Raw genomic sequence first — 17,341 nt, 5'->3', positions numbered from 1 at the left:
TAAAGGTTGGGTAGCTTCAGACCATCTGCACCTATCTCTATCTCTTCTTGCTTGCTTACTCATTTATCTTGATCAAGTATGCATATGGTAACCTAGAAGATCAGGGCGTCCCATATGGTTCTTGTGCATACTATGAAATTTAACCCAGGCAGCATCACAGCTTTATCTCTTGTGATAACTAAAAATGTGAAAACCTGTCTAAGCTTGAAAAATAGCAGTATTTATCAGTGCTGTTTGTGTTTGTTTTTCAGGGTTATGGAGCGTACATAACATTAATGATGCTTAAGTCTACCGACAGCCTCTTCAAATGTGCGTGTGCGATGTCACCAGTGACAGACTGGAAACTCTATGGTGAGTCTGTGTGAATCTAGAGCGCCACACTTCAGACAAAGATGATCTCCGTCACACCCGCCATCTGACAAGCGGAGTGTTAAACATTTAAGTGTAAAGCAGAGACAGGGAGTGAAGACCAAATTTTGTTGTGCTCTCGCCTCTCCCCCGTAAACAATCTGTTTACGTCTGTCAGAGAAGAGCGAGGAATCGACTCCATATCTCAAAAGCAGAGTAGAGAGGATCCTTTACTGACTTAAGAGGTCTGTGCTCAGTGAAAGCATGTCATTGGAGCTCAGGATGACAGGAACTCTTCTTTGTTCGGGTACTTAGCTGCAGCTGAAGCACTGTCTGTCTGTGGGCCACTCTGTTAAGAATGCATCTCTTCTCATTTGCACAGCATCTGCGTTCTCGGAGAGATACCTCGGCATGCCATTACGGGATGACAGCAGATATCAGGTATGTTTACTTCCTTCCCTCACTTGTTTTCTGTTGATCTTTGAAAGCTGAAACATCACTGACACAGCTACAGTTAAACTCCTGCAGTCGCTGAACGCTCCTATCAAAGGCAGAGGCGGCGGCGCCGTGCCTTTTCTTCAGTTTCCTCATGCTCTGTAGGATTTCGTCGCTCGTCTTTCTTTGGTTACCGTGTGCAGCGTTGTGTCAGATTACACGCTCCAGCTTCTTTTTTTTTTCTTATATGTAAGAAGCTGCTGGAATAAAGGTTTCCTTGGCTCTCTCTGGCCTCCCATGAAGACAAGATGTGGAGCTATCAGAGGTGTTTTCAACAGCGAGAGGGAAGAGGCAGCCAGGAAGAACAAAACTGTTTTCTGCCAACACGCTGTAAACAATCACACAACAAAACTGTTTCAAACAAGTAATTCTCTGCCCCGGTACACCGCAGCTTCACATTTTCAGTATGTAGAGTAGATTTTACATCTTTCTCCTCAGAAGAGTGATATTTTAGGCAGGAGAAAGTCACTGAGAGATGCCTGAAATAGGATTTAATGACTCTCAGGGACTTTATCTAGCTGGATTTTTGGGGCATGTTTTTCTTTACCTGACCCACTTGAGTCATACAAACGTTAAATGCACTGCCATACAAATGCTTTGCCTATTTGTCACACTTAAATATTTCAGATCATCAGACAAGAGAGAGAGTTCAATTTCACTAGCTACACCCAGGCTTGATTACTGCCAGGCCTGCTGGATCCAGAAATCCCTTAAATAAAACCTGTCTGACAAAGTGAAGTAGACTTTAAGATCTCGAAAAGCTACACATTATGCCACCTTCTAAAGAAATTCAAGAAGAAACAAAGTCATTGACATCTATCAGTCTGGAATGGGTTACAAAGCCATTTCTAAGTCTTTGGTACTCCAGTAGACCATGGTGAGAGCCATTACTACAAATGGAGAAAACTTGGAACAGTGGTGAACCATCCTAGGAGTGGCCAGCCTACCAAAATGACTCTAAGACCGCACCGATGACTCATCCTGGAGGTCACAAAAGATCCCAGAACAACATCTAAAGACCTGTACGCCTCACTTGATTCAGTTAAAGTCAGTGTTCATGATTCAACAATACGGTCACTTTCACACCAGAGCTGTTTGCTCCAGTTTAAACACAAAACCACATAAAAGTTAGGGTTGACATGGGTTAGGGTTAGGTCATTCTATGAAACCAGATCCGTAGGGTTCTTTGTCAGGCTCAATAACTTTTGATCTGTAAGGGCTAGAAAAAGGAAACCTTGGCCTACTCTCCATTGTTTGGGGTGGACTTTTGCTTGGTCCAAGTCCCATACCTCTTTAATGCCTGCAAGTGGGCGCAACTGACAAAGATCTTGGGAACAGTAGGTCATAGAGACATGGTACCAAGACTTGCGTGTTCAGTGTCCCAAACCCTCATTAAAAAGCTATTTTCATGGTATTTTAATTATTATATACTTAAGGTTTTTCTGGGTACGACTTTGTTATTTATTATTAAAGTATGACTTTGTTATTTCTTATATGGTTGATGGAGTTAAAATTGTGTGTTTATTTATGAATGTGTGTTGTTTAGATGAAAGAAAATGAAAGAACATAGTGTTTGTAAATACAAATAGAAAAAAATAGTTTTTAAATGAACCCTGGTGTATTTCCTGGTCCATTTGGAGTGGTGTGAAAAGCTCATTTGATCTCTGGTCCACTTAAAAACAGGGGTCTCGGTTCGCTTTCAAATGAAGCCTGGTGCGGTTCATTTAAGGTGTTACAGTAAAGTGCACCAGCCTGTGAACAGAAGACAGGAAGGAGTGCAAAGTGTAATGATTTATGGATACATACAGTATACAGCGCTTAACAAATTTATTAGACCACCTGTCATATTTGTCTCAGAGACCAACCAGCATCATGAAGTGCTTTAATGCGGACTCTTTCATTTTCAGTGAGCTCTCCACATTTTACCATTTTGAACAGGAATGAGGAATTTCAAACTGAATTCACCTTTTTATACCCAAATTTGAGCCGGCTCACTGGGCTTCTCTGAGAAGTCAGAAATTAATCAAGCATAACATTCAACCACTAAAACTCATTTTTCTGTTCAGGAATGCAAGTAAATAACTATAATTTGACATAATCAAGAAATAATAATGTGCTTTACTATTTTTTCTTTTTTCTTTTTTTTTTTTTGTAAATCAGTAAATTTGAAAATTCATGGATAACAATAATAATGAAGTTTTAGCATTAAAAATATCATTTGGGTTAAAGAGCTTCTACATTTTGGTAATTACCAATGTTTATGTAGGGCAGCTGTGGCACAAACCTTACTTTGGGTGGTGGTCTAATAAATTTGTTAAGCACTGTAAATAACAACATGCTAGACAGCTCGCTGACTTGCTTGCTGCTCATACTGGATGCCTTCTTGTGTAACACAGGTATTATATGTTTACCAACACAAAAGCAAAAGTCCCGAAACAGCATCAATTTGGTTTGGCTCCATTGTTTGTGTTGCAAAAAAGCCAGCAGAGGGAGGTGGATTTCTGGTTTCTGTTCAAGCCAACAGATGAGCCATTTTTGATTGTTACTGCATCCTCTTTTCCTCTTCATCACAGTTTATTGGGATGATAGTGCCACAAATGAGCAGAGATTATAACAGCTTGTTGTTTTCCAGAAGGTTTGGTTGATTTGACCACAAGTACAATGTGAAAGCAATCCAAACCACATGAAAGTGCAAAAATACTGCAATTTCAGCTCCCAGTCAAACCAAATGCCCCAGACCATCAGGTGTGAAAACAACTTAAGAAACAAGGTGGGCAAAAATGACATCCATTGAGAGTTCCAAGGCCAAAATCACTGCTGACCTAAAAGAACACAAAACCTTGTCTCACATTTGACTAAAAACACCTTAATGATCCCCAAGTCCTCTGGGAAAATATGCTGTAGGCTGGCCAGAAGAAAGTTGAGCTTTCCTGTTACATCTGGAGTTGAACTAGCACAGCAATTCATCATAAGAGAATCAGAAGAACAGTCAAACAGGATAGTTGTAGTGTGATGGTCTGGGGCTGCTTCGCAGCTTCAGGTCCTGAACTACTTGATGGAACCATGAATTCTGCTCTACTGCTCTCTGAAGTAGAATGTCCAACCATCAGTTCATGACCTCAAGCTCAAACGCACTTGGGTTACGCAGCAGGACAATGATCTGAAACACACTAACAAGTTCACCACTGAATGGCCTAAAATTAAAGGTTTTGGAGAGACCTAGTCAAAGTCTGGACTAAAATCTGATTGAGATGCTGTGGCATGACCTTAAACAGGCTGTTCATGCTGGAAAACCCTCAAATGTGGATGAATTAAAAACAATTCTGCAAAGAAGAGTGGGCCAAAAATCCTCCACAGCGATGTAAAAGACTCATTGCCAATTATCACAAATGCTTGATTGCAGTTGTTGCTGCTAAGGATGGACCAACTCAGTTATTAGATTTAGGTGGTAAAAGCTTTGCCACATAGGTTCAGGTAGGATGGATGGCTTTTTACCCTTCATAAATAAAATCATCATTTTAAAACAGCCCTTCGTATTTACTGAGGTTATCCTTTTCTAATATTAGAATTAGTTTGATGATCTGAAACGTGCTGTTGCTTTACAGGTATTTTTAGTTTCACTCAACCTTCCTTGGTATAACTAAAATTATTTCATATTTTTATATTTATTCATATTTTTCTTGCTGTTTTCGTCACGCCTTTACTGTTTAGAGTGCCTTTCTGTGTGTCTGCACAATAAGGATTTAATGTAATTTCCAACTGTGCCTTTTATTTGATCATACTTTTCATCTTTTTATCCCCTCTTCAAAGCTAGTTACCATATTTATCGACCTATTATCTCCCCTCTCTGTCTGATTTCCCTCTCAGTTTTCCAGTGCGCTGCAGAACGCTCAGGCTCTGAGGGAGCAGACGTTGATGCTGGTGCACGGCACAGCTGACGGTAAGAGAAAATAAATTGCTGTAGAATGAAAACACTGTATCAGTGGTGCATCACTGCTGAGCACAAAGAAGCATGCAGTCCTTCGAGGTAATGAGGCAAATGGTTTTTAATCAAAAGATAAAAGGTAAAGTAGGTTATCTAAATGGATGCTGGGAAAACATTCACTGCTGAATCATGCATGTAGAATTTGTTGAAGTAATTCCTTCAGCGTTCAATCTGATCCACTTTTTCACTAAGGATTCAGGCTGAATTTTGCTGACATGTTTCTTTTCTTTATTTCCAGCCAACATCCACTTTCAGCACACTGCTGAGCTCGTCAAGAACCTTGTCAAAGTCGGAGCAAACTATTCCATGCAGGTTTGTATCCAGAGACAACGACAAAAATGCATGGTGTTTATTCCACTACAGCACATATAAAATAATGCACACATCCAGAGTCAAATCTCCTAAACAGTTTAAGCGAGCACTGCTGCTGGGGTGTGCGCAAATCACCCATAAGAGGGGATGAAGGGGAGAGCTTTTAGGGGCCCAACCAAACTGGGGGCCCAAGGAAGTCAGCAAAATCAAGGTCCTCTGACTGTGGAATAATAACCACTCTTATCAAAGCAACAAAAAAATTGTTTTATGTATCTATGCTGTAGTACAAGCCTTTTCAAAATGTAAACCCCTTTTCTTAACATAAAATCACTATATTGGTAAAGTTAACAATGGGCAAAAGTGGCAAAAAAAAAAAAGTAAAAATATAAATATCAGAAAGAAGTGGCAGAAAATGGATGTAATGAAGCAAACAGAGGACAAATTGGGAAAAAATGGGCATGAAGTGGCAAAAGAGTGGCAGAAAAGGGTAAAAATAGCAAAAATGGGTTAAAAGTGGCAAAATCATAGCAAAAATTGGCCTAAATGGATAAATTTTATATGTGGTAAAATAGGGTGGAAAAAAAGCCAAAATGGGTTAGATATGGCAACAAGCAATAGTAAACATAATGCAATAACTGCAAAAGGGAAAAAGGCATTGGAAAAATGGATTGAAAGTTGCAAAAACTGAAAGGAAGAAATGGTTTAAAGTGGTTGCAGGGCAGCAAAAAGGGGTAAAAAAAGTGGCAAATACAGGTAAACATGGGATGAAAGCTGAAATAATGGGTTAAGAAAGGCAATAAAGGGCAACAAATGGCGGAAAATGGTGAAAAATGGGTTGAAACAGCAATGAAAGGGGACTTAAAATAGCACAAAGAAATAATTCTAACATCAGAACCTAGTTATTGTTTGACACAGTTTTCAGGTCAAAAATGAATTAACTATTAGCCAGGATGCTAGCACCAATTCTACACATCTAACACACATGCATTGATACCATCTATTAATCATAACTATGCAGGGCTCATTCTCTGAGTTTTCAGGGGCCTGGGTGGTCCTAAGTGCTTAAATAAACATTAGTAGTTAGTGTTCTACTTCTATAGCTCCATGCATGGTCTTCCAAAATGTAGTAGCATCAGTAATGTCTTTGACCTGCTCTGCTTTAACAGGCTGTTCTAAAAACAGCACGGAGGTGAGGTGAGGAGAACCGTCTGTTTATGGTGTGTTCTCCTTATGTTTGATCTTGTTCTGTAACATTCAAAATGATATTTAAAACCATCAATGCACAAAAACAATGATTCTCACTATCAGCTGGAGTGTTTCTTCAGATAAAAGAAATAACTTCTTTTTTACGAAGCTCAGTGTTAGTTCATGCAGGACATGGTAATCAAACCCCTAGCTGTGATCAGCTGACAACCAGCTGATCCCAATTATCACCTCCCAGTTCCCACGGCCAATCACAGCTCTTACTCTCCACAATTTGGTGTATATATGACCTGCCTCTCACTTATCCTTGCTTGCATTAATGCTGATGCACGACACTGCTGCTGAAAAAGCCTAACCTCCTCCACCCCAGCCTCCTCCTTTATAGCATAAAGCTTGTTACACCCTCATATTGAGATTCATGCTACTATATATTAATTACCTCTGAACTAATTTTATTGTATTCAGTACACAAGTAGATACTGGAGAGCGCAATGATGCTGATTTAAAATACGAGTGTGGATGCATTTAAACGCACCACTTTTACTGCCTGTGGCAGTTAACCTGGCCTTTTTGAATTAGTTGCTATTTCCACTGAGGCTGATTTGTACAATGAGGATCCAATTTTGCACCAAATTTTTAAATATTCTCTCATTTGCAGGCATGCAAGCAGGACAGGTACACCCAAGGCACTGTTTGCTTGACTGTTTGCATGTTGTGTTTGCACATGCTCTGTGGATCAGGCTCTAAGTTTCTCTGTAATTTGCACAGGTTCAATACGCGCAAAAAGAAATTCTATTCTTTCCTAGATCAGGCCCAGTGTTGACAAATTACAATTCAACATAAAGCATTACCACAAGCAAATATGAAGGAAGATAATACGAAGAAAAGAAAGATAAAATGAGGTTTGCTGATAAAACAGAAACCATGTGACCAAAGGAGGTATAAATTAAGAGCAGATCAACACTAAAAATACAGGTTCCAGCTTAAGTATTACCTAAAACTGGAGTTACACACATGAAAGCTTGTCCCTGGATAAATGCAGCTTCTCCTGCTGGAGCTTTACCAAATTTCTCTGCCCAGTTTAATTCAGTTAGGACATAAATCCTGGAGTCCTTAGGATGAAAAGCCTGAAGGTTTCCAGAAATTGGCAGTTGACCACTTCTAAAGTAAACTCCCCATCAGTGTACTGCCTCCAAAACATTAATTACTTTCCCTAACTCGCTAAAATATTTGGATATAACTGCTCAACTTTAATTAAGACAATGCAGAAGGATGGTTGTTTCAGGAATATAAAGCAGCTTTTTGATTTTTTTCTAACTTTATTTAACCTCATTATGATCAAGAATCCTTTTATAGGAGTGCCTTCACTGAGATTGTCAGCAGCACATCCAACAAAGTTACTGAAATGCAACAACAACTGGATATGTCACAGAGTCAGCAGTCAAAGCATCCATAATCTAATGCATATTTCTTTTATGCCTTCAGTCTACTTTTAGAAAGATTTAGAGAGACCAGATCCACATCGGAAGCAGAGTCCAAGCTTCAGTAGCAATGTACCTGAAACTTCTTTTCCCCATATAATAATAATACATCACACTTATATAGCGCTTTTTTGGACACTCAAAGACGCTTCACAAACAAAACAAAACAAACTAACAAAGGGGCTCAAGAAAATGCAAGTTTGAACAGGTGAGTTTTGAGTAGTGATTTGAAGTTTTGTATTGAGTCTGAGTTCCTGATGTTTTGTGGGAGTGAGTTCCATAGGGTGGGGGCAGCTGCAGTGAAGGCTCGGTCCCCCAAGGTCCAATGCTTTGTCCTGGTGGTGGGAGTGAGGAGGTTGGTGTTGGCTGATCTGAGGCGGCGGGTGGGGCAGTGCTGCTGAAGGAGATCGGTGAGATAGGGAGGGACTTGTAGGTGATAAGGAGGATCTTGTATTGGATGCGGTATGGTATGGGGAGCCAGTGGAGTTGTTTGAGAATGGGGGTGATGTGGTCTCTGGAGTGGGTGCGCGTGAGGAGGCAGGCGGCAGAATTCTGGATATATTGCAGTTTTTGGAGATGGGTGGAGGGGAGACCATACAGGAGGCTATTGCAGTAATCGAGTCTGGAGGTGATGAATGCATAGATGAGGATTTCAGCAGCGGGTTGTGAGAGGGAGGGGTGGAGACGGGCGATATTGAGGAGATGGAAAAAGGATGTTTTGGTGATGTGAGTTATGTGCGTTTTGAATGAGAGAGTGGAGTCCATAATGAAGCCAAGGTTGCATACAGAGGGGGAGGGGGTAACAGTGTGACCATCGATGAGGAGGGAGATATTCTGAGCTGAGGGGAGGAGAGCTTTGGGACCGGTGATGAGAAGTTCTGTTTTATTGTTGTTGAGTTTGAGGAAGTTATGGTCCATCCAGGTTTTGATATCAGACAGGCAGTGTGTGATGGTGGAGACAATGACTGGGGACATGGATTTGGAGGAGATGTAAACCTGGGTATCGTCGGCGTAGCAGTGGAAATGAAGTTCATGGTGACGGATGATGTGGCCGAGGGGTAACATGTATATGTTGAAGAGGAGGGGCCCGAGCACCGAACCTTGGGGAACACCGGTGGTGACAGGGAAGGTGTGAGATTTGACATTGTTTATGGAGACGTAGTGGTGGCGGTCAGAGAGGTAGGAGGAGAACCAGGAGAGTGCTGTGCCAGAGATGCCAATGGACTGTAAACGGTGGAAGAGTATGGTGTGATCGATGGTGTCAAATGCTGCGCTGAGGTCAAGGAGGAGGAGGATGGAAAGGGAACCAGAGTTGGCGGCAAGGAGGAGATCATTCATGACTTTCAGAAGGGCTGTTTCAGTGCTGTGATGGGGGCGAAAACCGGATTGGAATGTTTCAATGAGCTGGAAGTTGAGGAGATGTTGTTGGAGTTGGGAGATGATGGCGCGTTCTAATATTTTGGAGAGTAGGGGGAGATTGTAGATGGGTCTGAAGTTGTCCAGGTTGTCGGGGTCCAGGCCAGGTTTTTTCAGAAGGGGTGTAATTGTAGCTAGTTTGAAAGTGGGAGGGACGGTTCCAGAGCTGAGGGAGGTGTTTATGATGTTGTTGATGAGTGGGGTGAGAGTGGGGATGCAGGCTTTCAGGAGTGGAGAAGGCATAGGATCAAGGTGGCAGGTTGTTGTTGGTTCCATATCTAGATGCAACCTGAGAACATATAAGAAGAAAGAAGAACCCATTTCTTTACCCCTCGTTTTCAGGTGCCCACTGAAACAGATATTCAAGACTGGCCTGCACCGTACATTTCTTACACAACAGCTCAAATTGATTATGTGAAAAATGCTAGTTTGGACTTTGGGACTTTTCAATCTATCAATCTTAATTTTTATAGCACCAACTCATAACTGAAGTTATCGCAAGACACTTTACAGAGAGGTGGCAGGTGTAGACCTTACTTATGAACAAAGGAAAAGACTACAGCTGACACAGTCGTGCATACGTTTTAGCCATTAAGGTCGCTAAGCATTCATCACAGGTCACACCTGTCTCTCAGCAGCCAAGGTCAAGCTCAATGGCATCTTTTTTTTGTCTGGGCGTATTTACCCTCGGTAATATGCCCGGGGACCACTAGCGGTTGTCAGTCCCTTGGAACATCCACAACATAACCAGAAGCTCATGGCAACCCTACTGCCTGCCTTGACAGTACCCTATAGGCCATGCTTTCTTGCCACATTCACCCCCTACGCCACTCTAAAGGTGTAGACAGTTTTTTTTCCCATGCCCCTGGCAAGATGCAAAGACATCCAGAGCATGACAGGGGTTAGGTCAATCCTTCTACGTGCCCGATGATGCCCTCAGGCTAGCTTACTTGCCATTACAAGCCTTGCATCAACCTAAGTTTTTGGTCCAAACATGTCTAAAATGCATGCACAGTACTGTGTGTATATTTACTTGAAGAAATTCAAGCATATAAGCTGCTATCAAAAACTGCTTTTCTACAGGAAAGGGCAAGCTATCTGCTTAATTAGAATACTCCAATTTATATATATCAATGAAAGGACATACTGATCATTCTTCTTTTAACAGGCTGTCTTACCTGTAAAGGAGTTGCTAATGTTTGCTTCCAGCATTTCAACCTAAAATGAAAGGAAAAAGGAAAAGGGAGTTACTTTAACAACTAGGGGACTGTCCTTGAACCATTTTCAGAATAAAAGCATCATGTAGAAATACAATAAAATACAATACAATACAATAACTTTATTTATCCCTGCAGGGAAATTCAATTGTCTGGAGTCTCTCTCATCTGTTTATGGTAGAATTATAAAGTCTAATTGCTGATGGAATGAAAGATTTTCTAAATCTTTCTCTCCTGCAGCGCAGGGTTGTTTCTGTGGTCATTTAGGGAGATATGAAGTGGACATCTCATGAATGTGGGCATCTCAACACAAAACCATAATAATCAGGCTTTTTGAAAAACACACTAGAGGTGTACTTTATCTGACATGTCTGCCACAGTTGAACTGACAAGTACTCAGCAGTGCAGTGAGATCTAACTGCTGCACAGTGTGCAGACAACTTTGTCCATATAAAACTCTTATTGAGGTTATTCATTCAGCAGTTTGCATCAGCTGACCTTGTATTTCTACAAACCTCTATCTAATAATTTACTATCCTTTCGCCCCACAGATCTACCCAGACGAAGGTCATTTCCTGTCCCAGCAGAGCCGCCTGCACCTCTACTTCACGCTGACCAGCTTCTACAGGGAGTGTCTGAAGGAGGAGTTATTACCGCTGCCTGACGAGGAGGAGGAAGAGGAGGAGTAGGCGGGATGCTTTGGGGGTCAGACCTTTGGCACAGCTTGAAGAATTTCTCTGAAATCCGTCAAGGCCTTTCGTGTTTGGACCAAGTGTTTAACCGGACATGGACACTGGTTTAGAGCTGCTAATGCTCTCTGAGTGAGTGAGTGTTTGTGTGAGTGTATGTATGAGAGCGTGACTGTGTATAAATGTGAGATAACTGACGGACACAGACAGACAGTAGCCGGGACTGGAGCTGGGAGCTGCCCTCTAGCATAAAGTCATTTCAGTATTGCTCCAGGACGCTCCGTTTCTCAGCAAAGTGTGGAAGACTGTCTCCATCTTTCTGCAGACTTCCTACAGATGTAGTCATCGACACAAATGCATGGTTCTTTTTTTCCCCTCTCGGCTTCACCTATCTCGCCACGTTAGCATCCTTTGTGGGATAAAAGAACACGGACGTTCACGTTTGATCTCACTTCTCCTTCAGTTGTTCGCACGAGGAGAATTTGCAGAAATGTTTAGTCACCGAGTTCACCAAAACCAATCCTGATAAGAGCTATCCTGCTGAATCCTCCCTGCCATCACCCACCATCTTTAGAGGCCACACTTTATTGTACAGAGGTCTTGTGTAGACATGTACAATGCCTTATGAGGTGCAACATACTGTAATATTACCCGCTGGCAGTGGTAGTCATCCATTAGCGGTGTCATGCTAACCTTTGTCAACTCAGGTCGTCGAGACACAGCATTACAGTCAGTTTATTATCTGAAACTCTACGTCAGCTGTCTGGTTAAGTTTTATGATGTGAAGGTGATGGATACTGGCCATACAGACGATTCAAAGTTCTCCATCATGATGCAACATTTAACGGCAGTTTCCTTTGAGATCTCTAAAAGAAAAGGAGAGGGGCGATCTTTCAGAGAATCTCCACCTGATTCTTGAAGTCTAGAGAATGTTTTCCTGTTTCTGGGTTTTCTCTTGTTTCAAGAAGACTTTGTACATGCAGTGGATATTTAAGGGATGCTTTAGATTTTCTGATGTGGGTTTGTGTGAGGAACTTAAAATACAGAATTTAACCGACAGGAAATGCAAGATGACGCAAAAACCTTTACTCAGCACCACTCTGGATTTTTCTTTTAATTAGTTTTTGGCCTTTCTATGACTTAATTTTAGGGACAGTTGATTGAGCAGGATATCAGAGGGACCCACAAATTCCTCATACTTTGTGTTTGCACTGCGGTTTTGACGGCACATGCCATTTCTCACTGGATCGGCCTCTGGAGTGATGTGCAGCGGACTGCAGCCCTGAGCAGCTGGAGAGGAGAGATCACAGGATCATGGTGTTGTCGTGGGAATTGCAAGATCACACCATGACAATAAGTCCTATGTAAGATAAACCAGTGTTTCCTAAACTTTTTCTTTACTGATGTACGAGCCATCATGGCCTGATCCAAAACTGACCTGATCTGTAAATCATTAGGCAGGTTAATTGTGCACAAATAGAAGTTTTTGATGACTTTAATACTGTGTCTCCACCATTGTTTAGTTTCAAAACAAACAAATATGTATAGAATCATTAATGTTGCAAAACTCAAGATTTTGAGAGCATGACTAACTGATTTGGGCCTCAGACTGTCCCCAGACTTTACGTTCAAACTTTCTTTGTGCTCAGAACAGCTGCTTGCTCAGATATCCTGAACTCATGATTTGTTTCAATCTGTGACTTTGTCCGATTTGACTTAAGGTAGCTAATATTAGCAAATATAGAAGCTAGCAAAGAAGCTAGCAGTTCCCTGGTGTACAAGCATTAATTAAAAATGCTGCTTTTTTATCAGCATTTAGGTTATACTTTGCAACACAAATTTTAATCTTTTAGGATATTTTTCAGATTTGACTTAAGGTAGCTAATGTTAAACTAGCTTATGTCTAATATAAAAGCTTTAAAGCTAGGCAGCTAGCATATTAGTCTGGGGAAGCGACAAGCTCATTCAGTATGATGGTGACTTGTGATTGGGTGAGAGGTTGAGCTTATGACTTCACCTGATTGGAAGGCTGTTGGAGGGCATGATGTGCCTTCTGGGCAGCTGCTGCCTTCCAGGCAAATTTGAGGGCACAAACCTCCATCGAGCGGCTCGATACCGATGGTGTGCCGATTCGGCAGACATTTAAAAACTGCAGAAAGTTTTTCAGAGAGCCAAAAGGGAAACCTATAAATGGCAAAATCAAGCACTGATGATAAATGATTTTAAGATTAAAAAGTCAAAATGGTAAATTTATAGGCTCATAATCTGAGACAAAAAGTCACACATAATAGTTCAAAAGGTCAAGACATGAAATTGAAAGCCAAGTGTAGCCAAAATGTTTTATGTTCAAAGGAAAATATATGAGCTAGAAAGTTGAAATCAGCAGTTATAAAGTCAAAATATGATTTGAAATTTAAATGTGAACCTTAAAGACCAAAATATGACATAAAACGTCAAAACCATGAATTTAAGTCATAATTGTGGAATGCAAACTTGAAAATTTGAAATGAAAACACAATTTTTTTTCCACATATCTGGCTATTTTAATCGATTTATATTTAGTTTTAATAAGAATGTGCTGGGATCCTGCGGGCCGGGTATAACTTTATGATAGGCCACATTTAGCCCCCAGGCCTTGACTTTAACAACCCGTGGATACACAGGTCAAGGAGGATAAACACAAACCCTCTCCACAACAGTTGTGATAGAAGTTTTTTGCAACTCGTGCATCGACAAATTAATTTCCCACTGTAGTTGCGTCTCCTTTGCCTACAGTGATAAATGCAAACAATGTTAAAACTGGCCACGGGAGCTAGTCTGTGTTGACTTTCCATTCTGAAAGTGGAAAGTGTCTTTGGAGCAGCCACAGCCAGGCAGAGGTCAACTAATCTTTATTTTTCCTGCAGAAATTCTGGCCAATTAGAGAGCCAAGCCTATCACACATTTTGGTAGGCTTGTCAATGTGCGAACAAGGACCAAACCTGACGCTACAATGCAGCAATACAACAGATTGGCCCATGATCCTCCCCAGAGCAATTACAGAGACATGAAAATGCCACAAGTGTATACTACATATAAAATACATACTATTTTAAGGTTTCCCTTTGCCATTTGACTGCCCTTTTTTTGGCATGTTGTTTTTTAAACTGCACCTGCTCCATCCATATTCTTACATGTGGATCTATTTAGAAGATTTTGCAGTTGTGCATGCTTATTTTCCTGGCTGTTCAAGCTAATGAAGTCCTATTGACCATCAGCTTTATTAGCTATTTATGTTTAGTGATAATGGCCATCAACAGCTGTGATTTGCTGCTCTAAATAAAAGCATCAAGACTTGGCCAGATACACTGAGATTGCTCTGTGTCTGCAGGAATAGTTTTCTGCAGAGAGGCACATCTAAACAGGGACTGTGCCGACATTTATCCTATTTAAATAATATTCTGTTTTTGACAAGTTCTTCATACAAACCCAGTTAAATAGAATCTGATCTCTCCCTTTAAAGGATGGGTGTACTAAGATAAACCGTTCCACAGTGTCAGTAAGGTGTTTGCATGTCTACAGGGAATGTGTCAAGTGTTGCCACATTTTGTACAGTACAATACAGCAGAGTGTGTACATAAATATATTTTTGAGATGTCACATCTCATAGATAGTTTAGTCTATGGGGATGGATTGATTTGACCTGGACGTCTTGTACTTTATTTGATCGTTTTCCTTTCTGCTGTTGATTTTCTTAGGATGGATTTTGTAATGCTTGTTCTTGTTCTTTTTTGCTGTTTTAAAGGGAAAGGGGCAGGGTTGAGGTTGGGGGGTTATTGTGATTGTCCTCTAGTGATGATTATAAATAATAAAAAAAAGGATGAAAACCACTATGTCATGCTGATTTATGGAGATCACACTACAGCACAAGAAGACTAATCAGACTCATTTGTTTGCAGACAATGAATGATCCAATTATCTGAAGGTTTCAGCTGAATGTTTAATTTGTTTCTTCATTGCAGGCATCGGGATGAAACAATGTGGTCGTTTGTTATGGCCTTAGGATGCATACATCAAAGATTCAGCGGAAAAAAAAGTTTCTGTTGAGAGGAAGCATCAACCTTCAGGGCTGAAAATGAAGTGATGCAGAAATGCCAAAATACTGCTGTTTCTCCAGTAGCAGCTTAAAGCTGCCTCCAGGAGGGAGTCAAGTCCTACAGACCTCATTCAACAGAGGTTCAGCCAGTTGGTGCTAGTGGTCTCACACCTGAGTCACCTGAGTGCAGTGAATGTGTCTCAAGTGATTAGAGTATAAAGACATCTGTGTCTGGAAGGACCAGTCACTGGTTCATCAGTATTCCTGGCTACTATTAAACCATGAAGACAAAAGAACACTCCAAGCCACTCAGAGAAAAGGTTACTGAAAAGTAAAAGTCAGGGAATGGATACAAAAAAAATTGGCACTGAACTTCCCGCCAGCTCTGAAATCTAGAGGGAATATGGCTCGTGTGTAAATCTGCCCAGATCAGTGACTGTGCAAGAAGGTGACTAGTGAGAGAGGCCACCAAGACACGTATGACTACTCTGAAGGAGTTATAAGCTTCAGCAGCTGAGATGAGAGAGACTCTGCATGCAACAACTTGGTCTTCACCAGTCAAACCTTTATGGGAGAGTGGCAAACAGAAAGCCACTTTTGAAGAAAACTCATTGAATCACTAAAAGGCATGTGGGAGACTCCACGGTAAAGTAGGAGAAAGTTATTTTGTCTGAGGAGACCAAAATGGTGATTTTCGGACACCAAACACTGCACATCACCACAAACACACCATGTGAAGCACGATGGTGGCAGTGTCATGCTGTGGGGATGCTTCTTAGCAGCCGGCCCTGGAAGGCTTGTAAAGGTAGAGGGTAAAATGAATCTTGTTCAGTCTGCAAGAGAACTACGGCTTGGGAGAAGATTTATTTTCCAGCTGGACTAGCCTGAAGCACACAGCGAAAGCTATACAGAAATGATTTAAAGACAACAAGGTGAATGTTGCAGGGTGGCTGAGTCAAAGCCTAGACCCCAATCTAATAGAGAATTTGTGCAACATGACAGAGTTTGCGCTTTTAACAAAGAAGAATGGAGTAATATTGCAGTGTCTTGATGTGCTGTTACTTTGTAGACATCTGAAAGGGTTATTATGTATTTTTATTGTAAAAAAGCCAAATCATATCGACCATGATTGATTTATAACACAAAAAACAGGGTTTTTATAGGTGCTGTATGTTGTCAGGGGATAAATCTCTTAAGCCTGTATTCACCACAGACCTTATTCCATGCATCTTTCTGAAAGCTCATTCAAAAATCTCATAGACTTTGAGACCTTGAAAGCTTAAATGCTTATTAAGTTCCAGATTTTGGGACTCATTACTTCAGCACTCCATCAGATATGACTCCTCTTTAAATGACAGGTGGGTGCTGCTGATGTCTGCTGGGTGTCACCTTTACCATTCAGTGTCTCAGAGCTTGACATCCAGCCAAGTTTGTGATGTTAATGCCTCAGGGGAGATTTTCATGCACATTTATGATAAATTATGACCTGCTGCGGAGCAAACTGCACTAACAGAAAATCCACAAAAAAATCTGATCTCTTTTTTTACTGACAGTGAAGGACTGATCATACTTTGTTCGTCTCTTTGCACTAGGTCTTACTATAAACGCTGTGGTTCACAAATACATGTTGTCAGCACAGCAGTTTGTTAGTCTGAATCAGTGCCAGCCTTAAAAACATCAGTGCAGAGCAGATGTTGACTCTCTGAAGGACATAAAGTCTTTAATCTGGAGGATCTGAGGAATCAGAGCTGATTTCAGGGTTTTAATCAATGCAGAAAAGCCTTTCATCCACACTGATGTTTTTGTTGTTTTATAGGAGAAAAATGGTGAACATATATACTGATATATCTTCTTTGGAACCATAGCTTGGTAAGCTTTTCATTAAATTGTATTTGTCCTTCAGCCAGCCTGATCACTGTCTATAAACAAACAACAACAACTCATAAACAAGAATATGAGATAAGAGCAAAGTAAGACAGTGCAGAGGAGTTATGGCTGGTAAACAAAATCATGAAGCAGTACATGGCATAATTCAGGATGAGATTTATGTATATCATAAAAACAGATTAGCAAGAGTTTTCTTTTTTAAAAAGTCAGAATAAATGGTTTAACAGTTTAGT

The 17,341-nt window shown here is 40.9% G+C and overlaps 1 protein-coding gene across 1 annotated transcript in view; it reads left to right on the top strand.

Moving 5' to 3' along the window:
• LOC121523123 (inactive dipeptidyl peptidase 10-like) overlaps positions 1-14,822 on the top strand; it is a 175,310-nt gene extending 160,488 nt beyond the window's left edge. The window contains exons 22-26 of the mRNA XM_041807896.1: positions 252-351; positions 731-789; positions 4,711-4,783; positions 5,067-5,140; positions 11,009-14,822. Coding sequence (XP_041663830.1) covers positions 252-351; positions 731-789; positions 4,711-4,783; positions 5,067-5,140; positions 11,009-11,146 — 444 coding nt within the window. The 3' untranslated portion in view covers positions 11,147-14,822. The remainder of the gene's footprint in view (positions 1-251; positions 352-730; positions 790-4,710; positions 4,784-5,066; positions 5,141-11,008) is intronic.
• Positions 14,823-17,341: the final 2,519 nt, after the last annotated feature.

Source organism: Cheilinus undulatus, linkage group 15 (genome assembly GCF_018320785.1).
Source record: "Cheilinus undulatus linkage group 15, ASM1832078v1, whole genome shotgun sequence".
In the NCBI taxonomy this organism is placed as follows: domain Eukaryota; kingdom Metazoa; phylum Chordata; class Actinopteri; order Labriformes; family Labridae; genus Cheilinus; species Cheilinus undulatus.
Note: the sequence above shows the minus strand (reverse complement) of the source record. Positions and strands in the feature narration are given on the sequence as shown.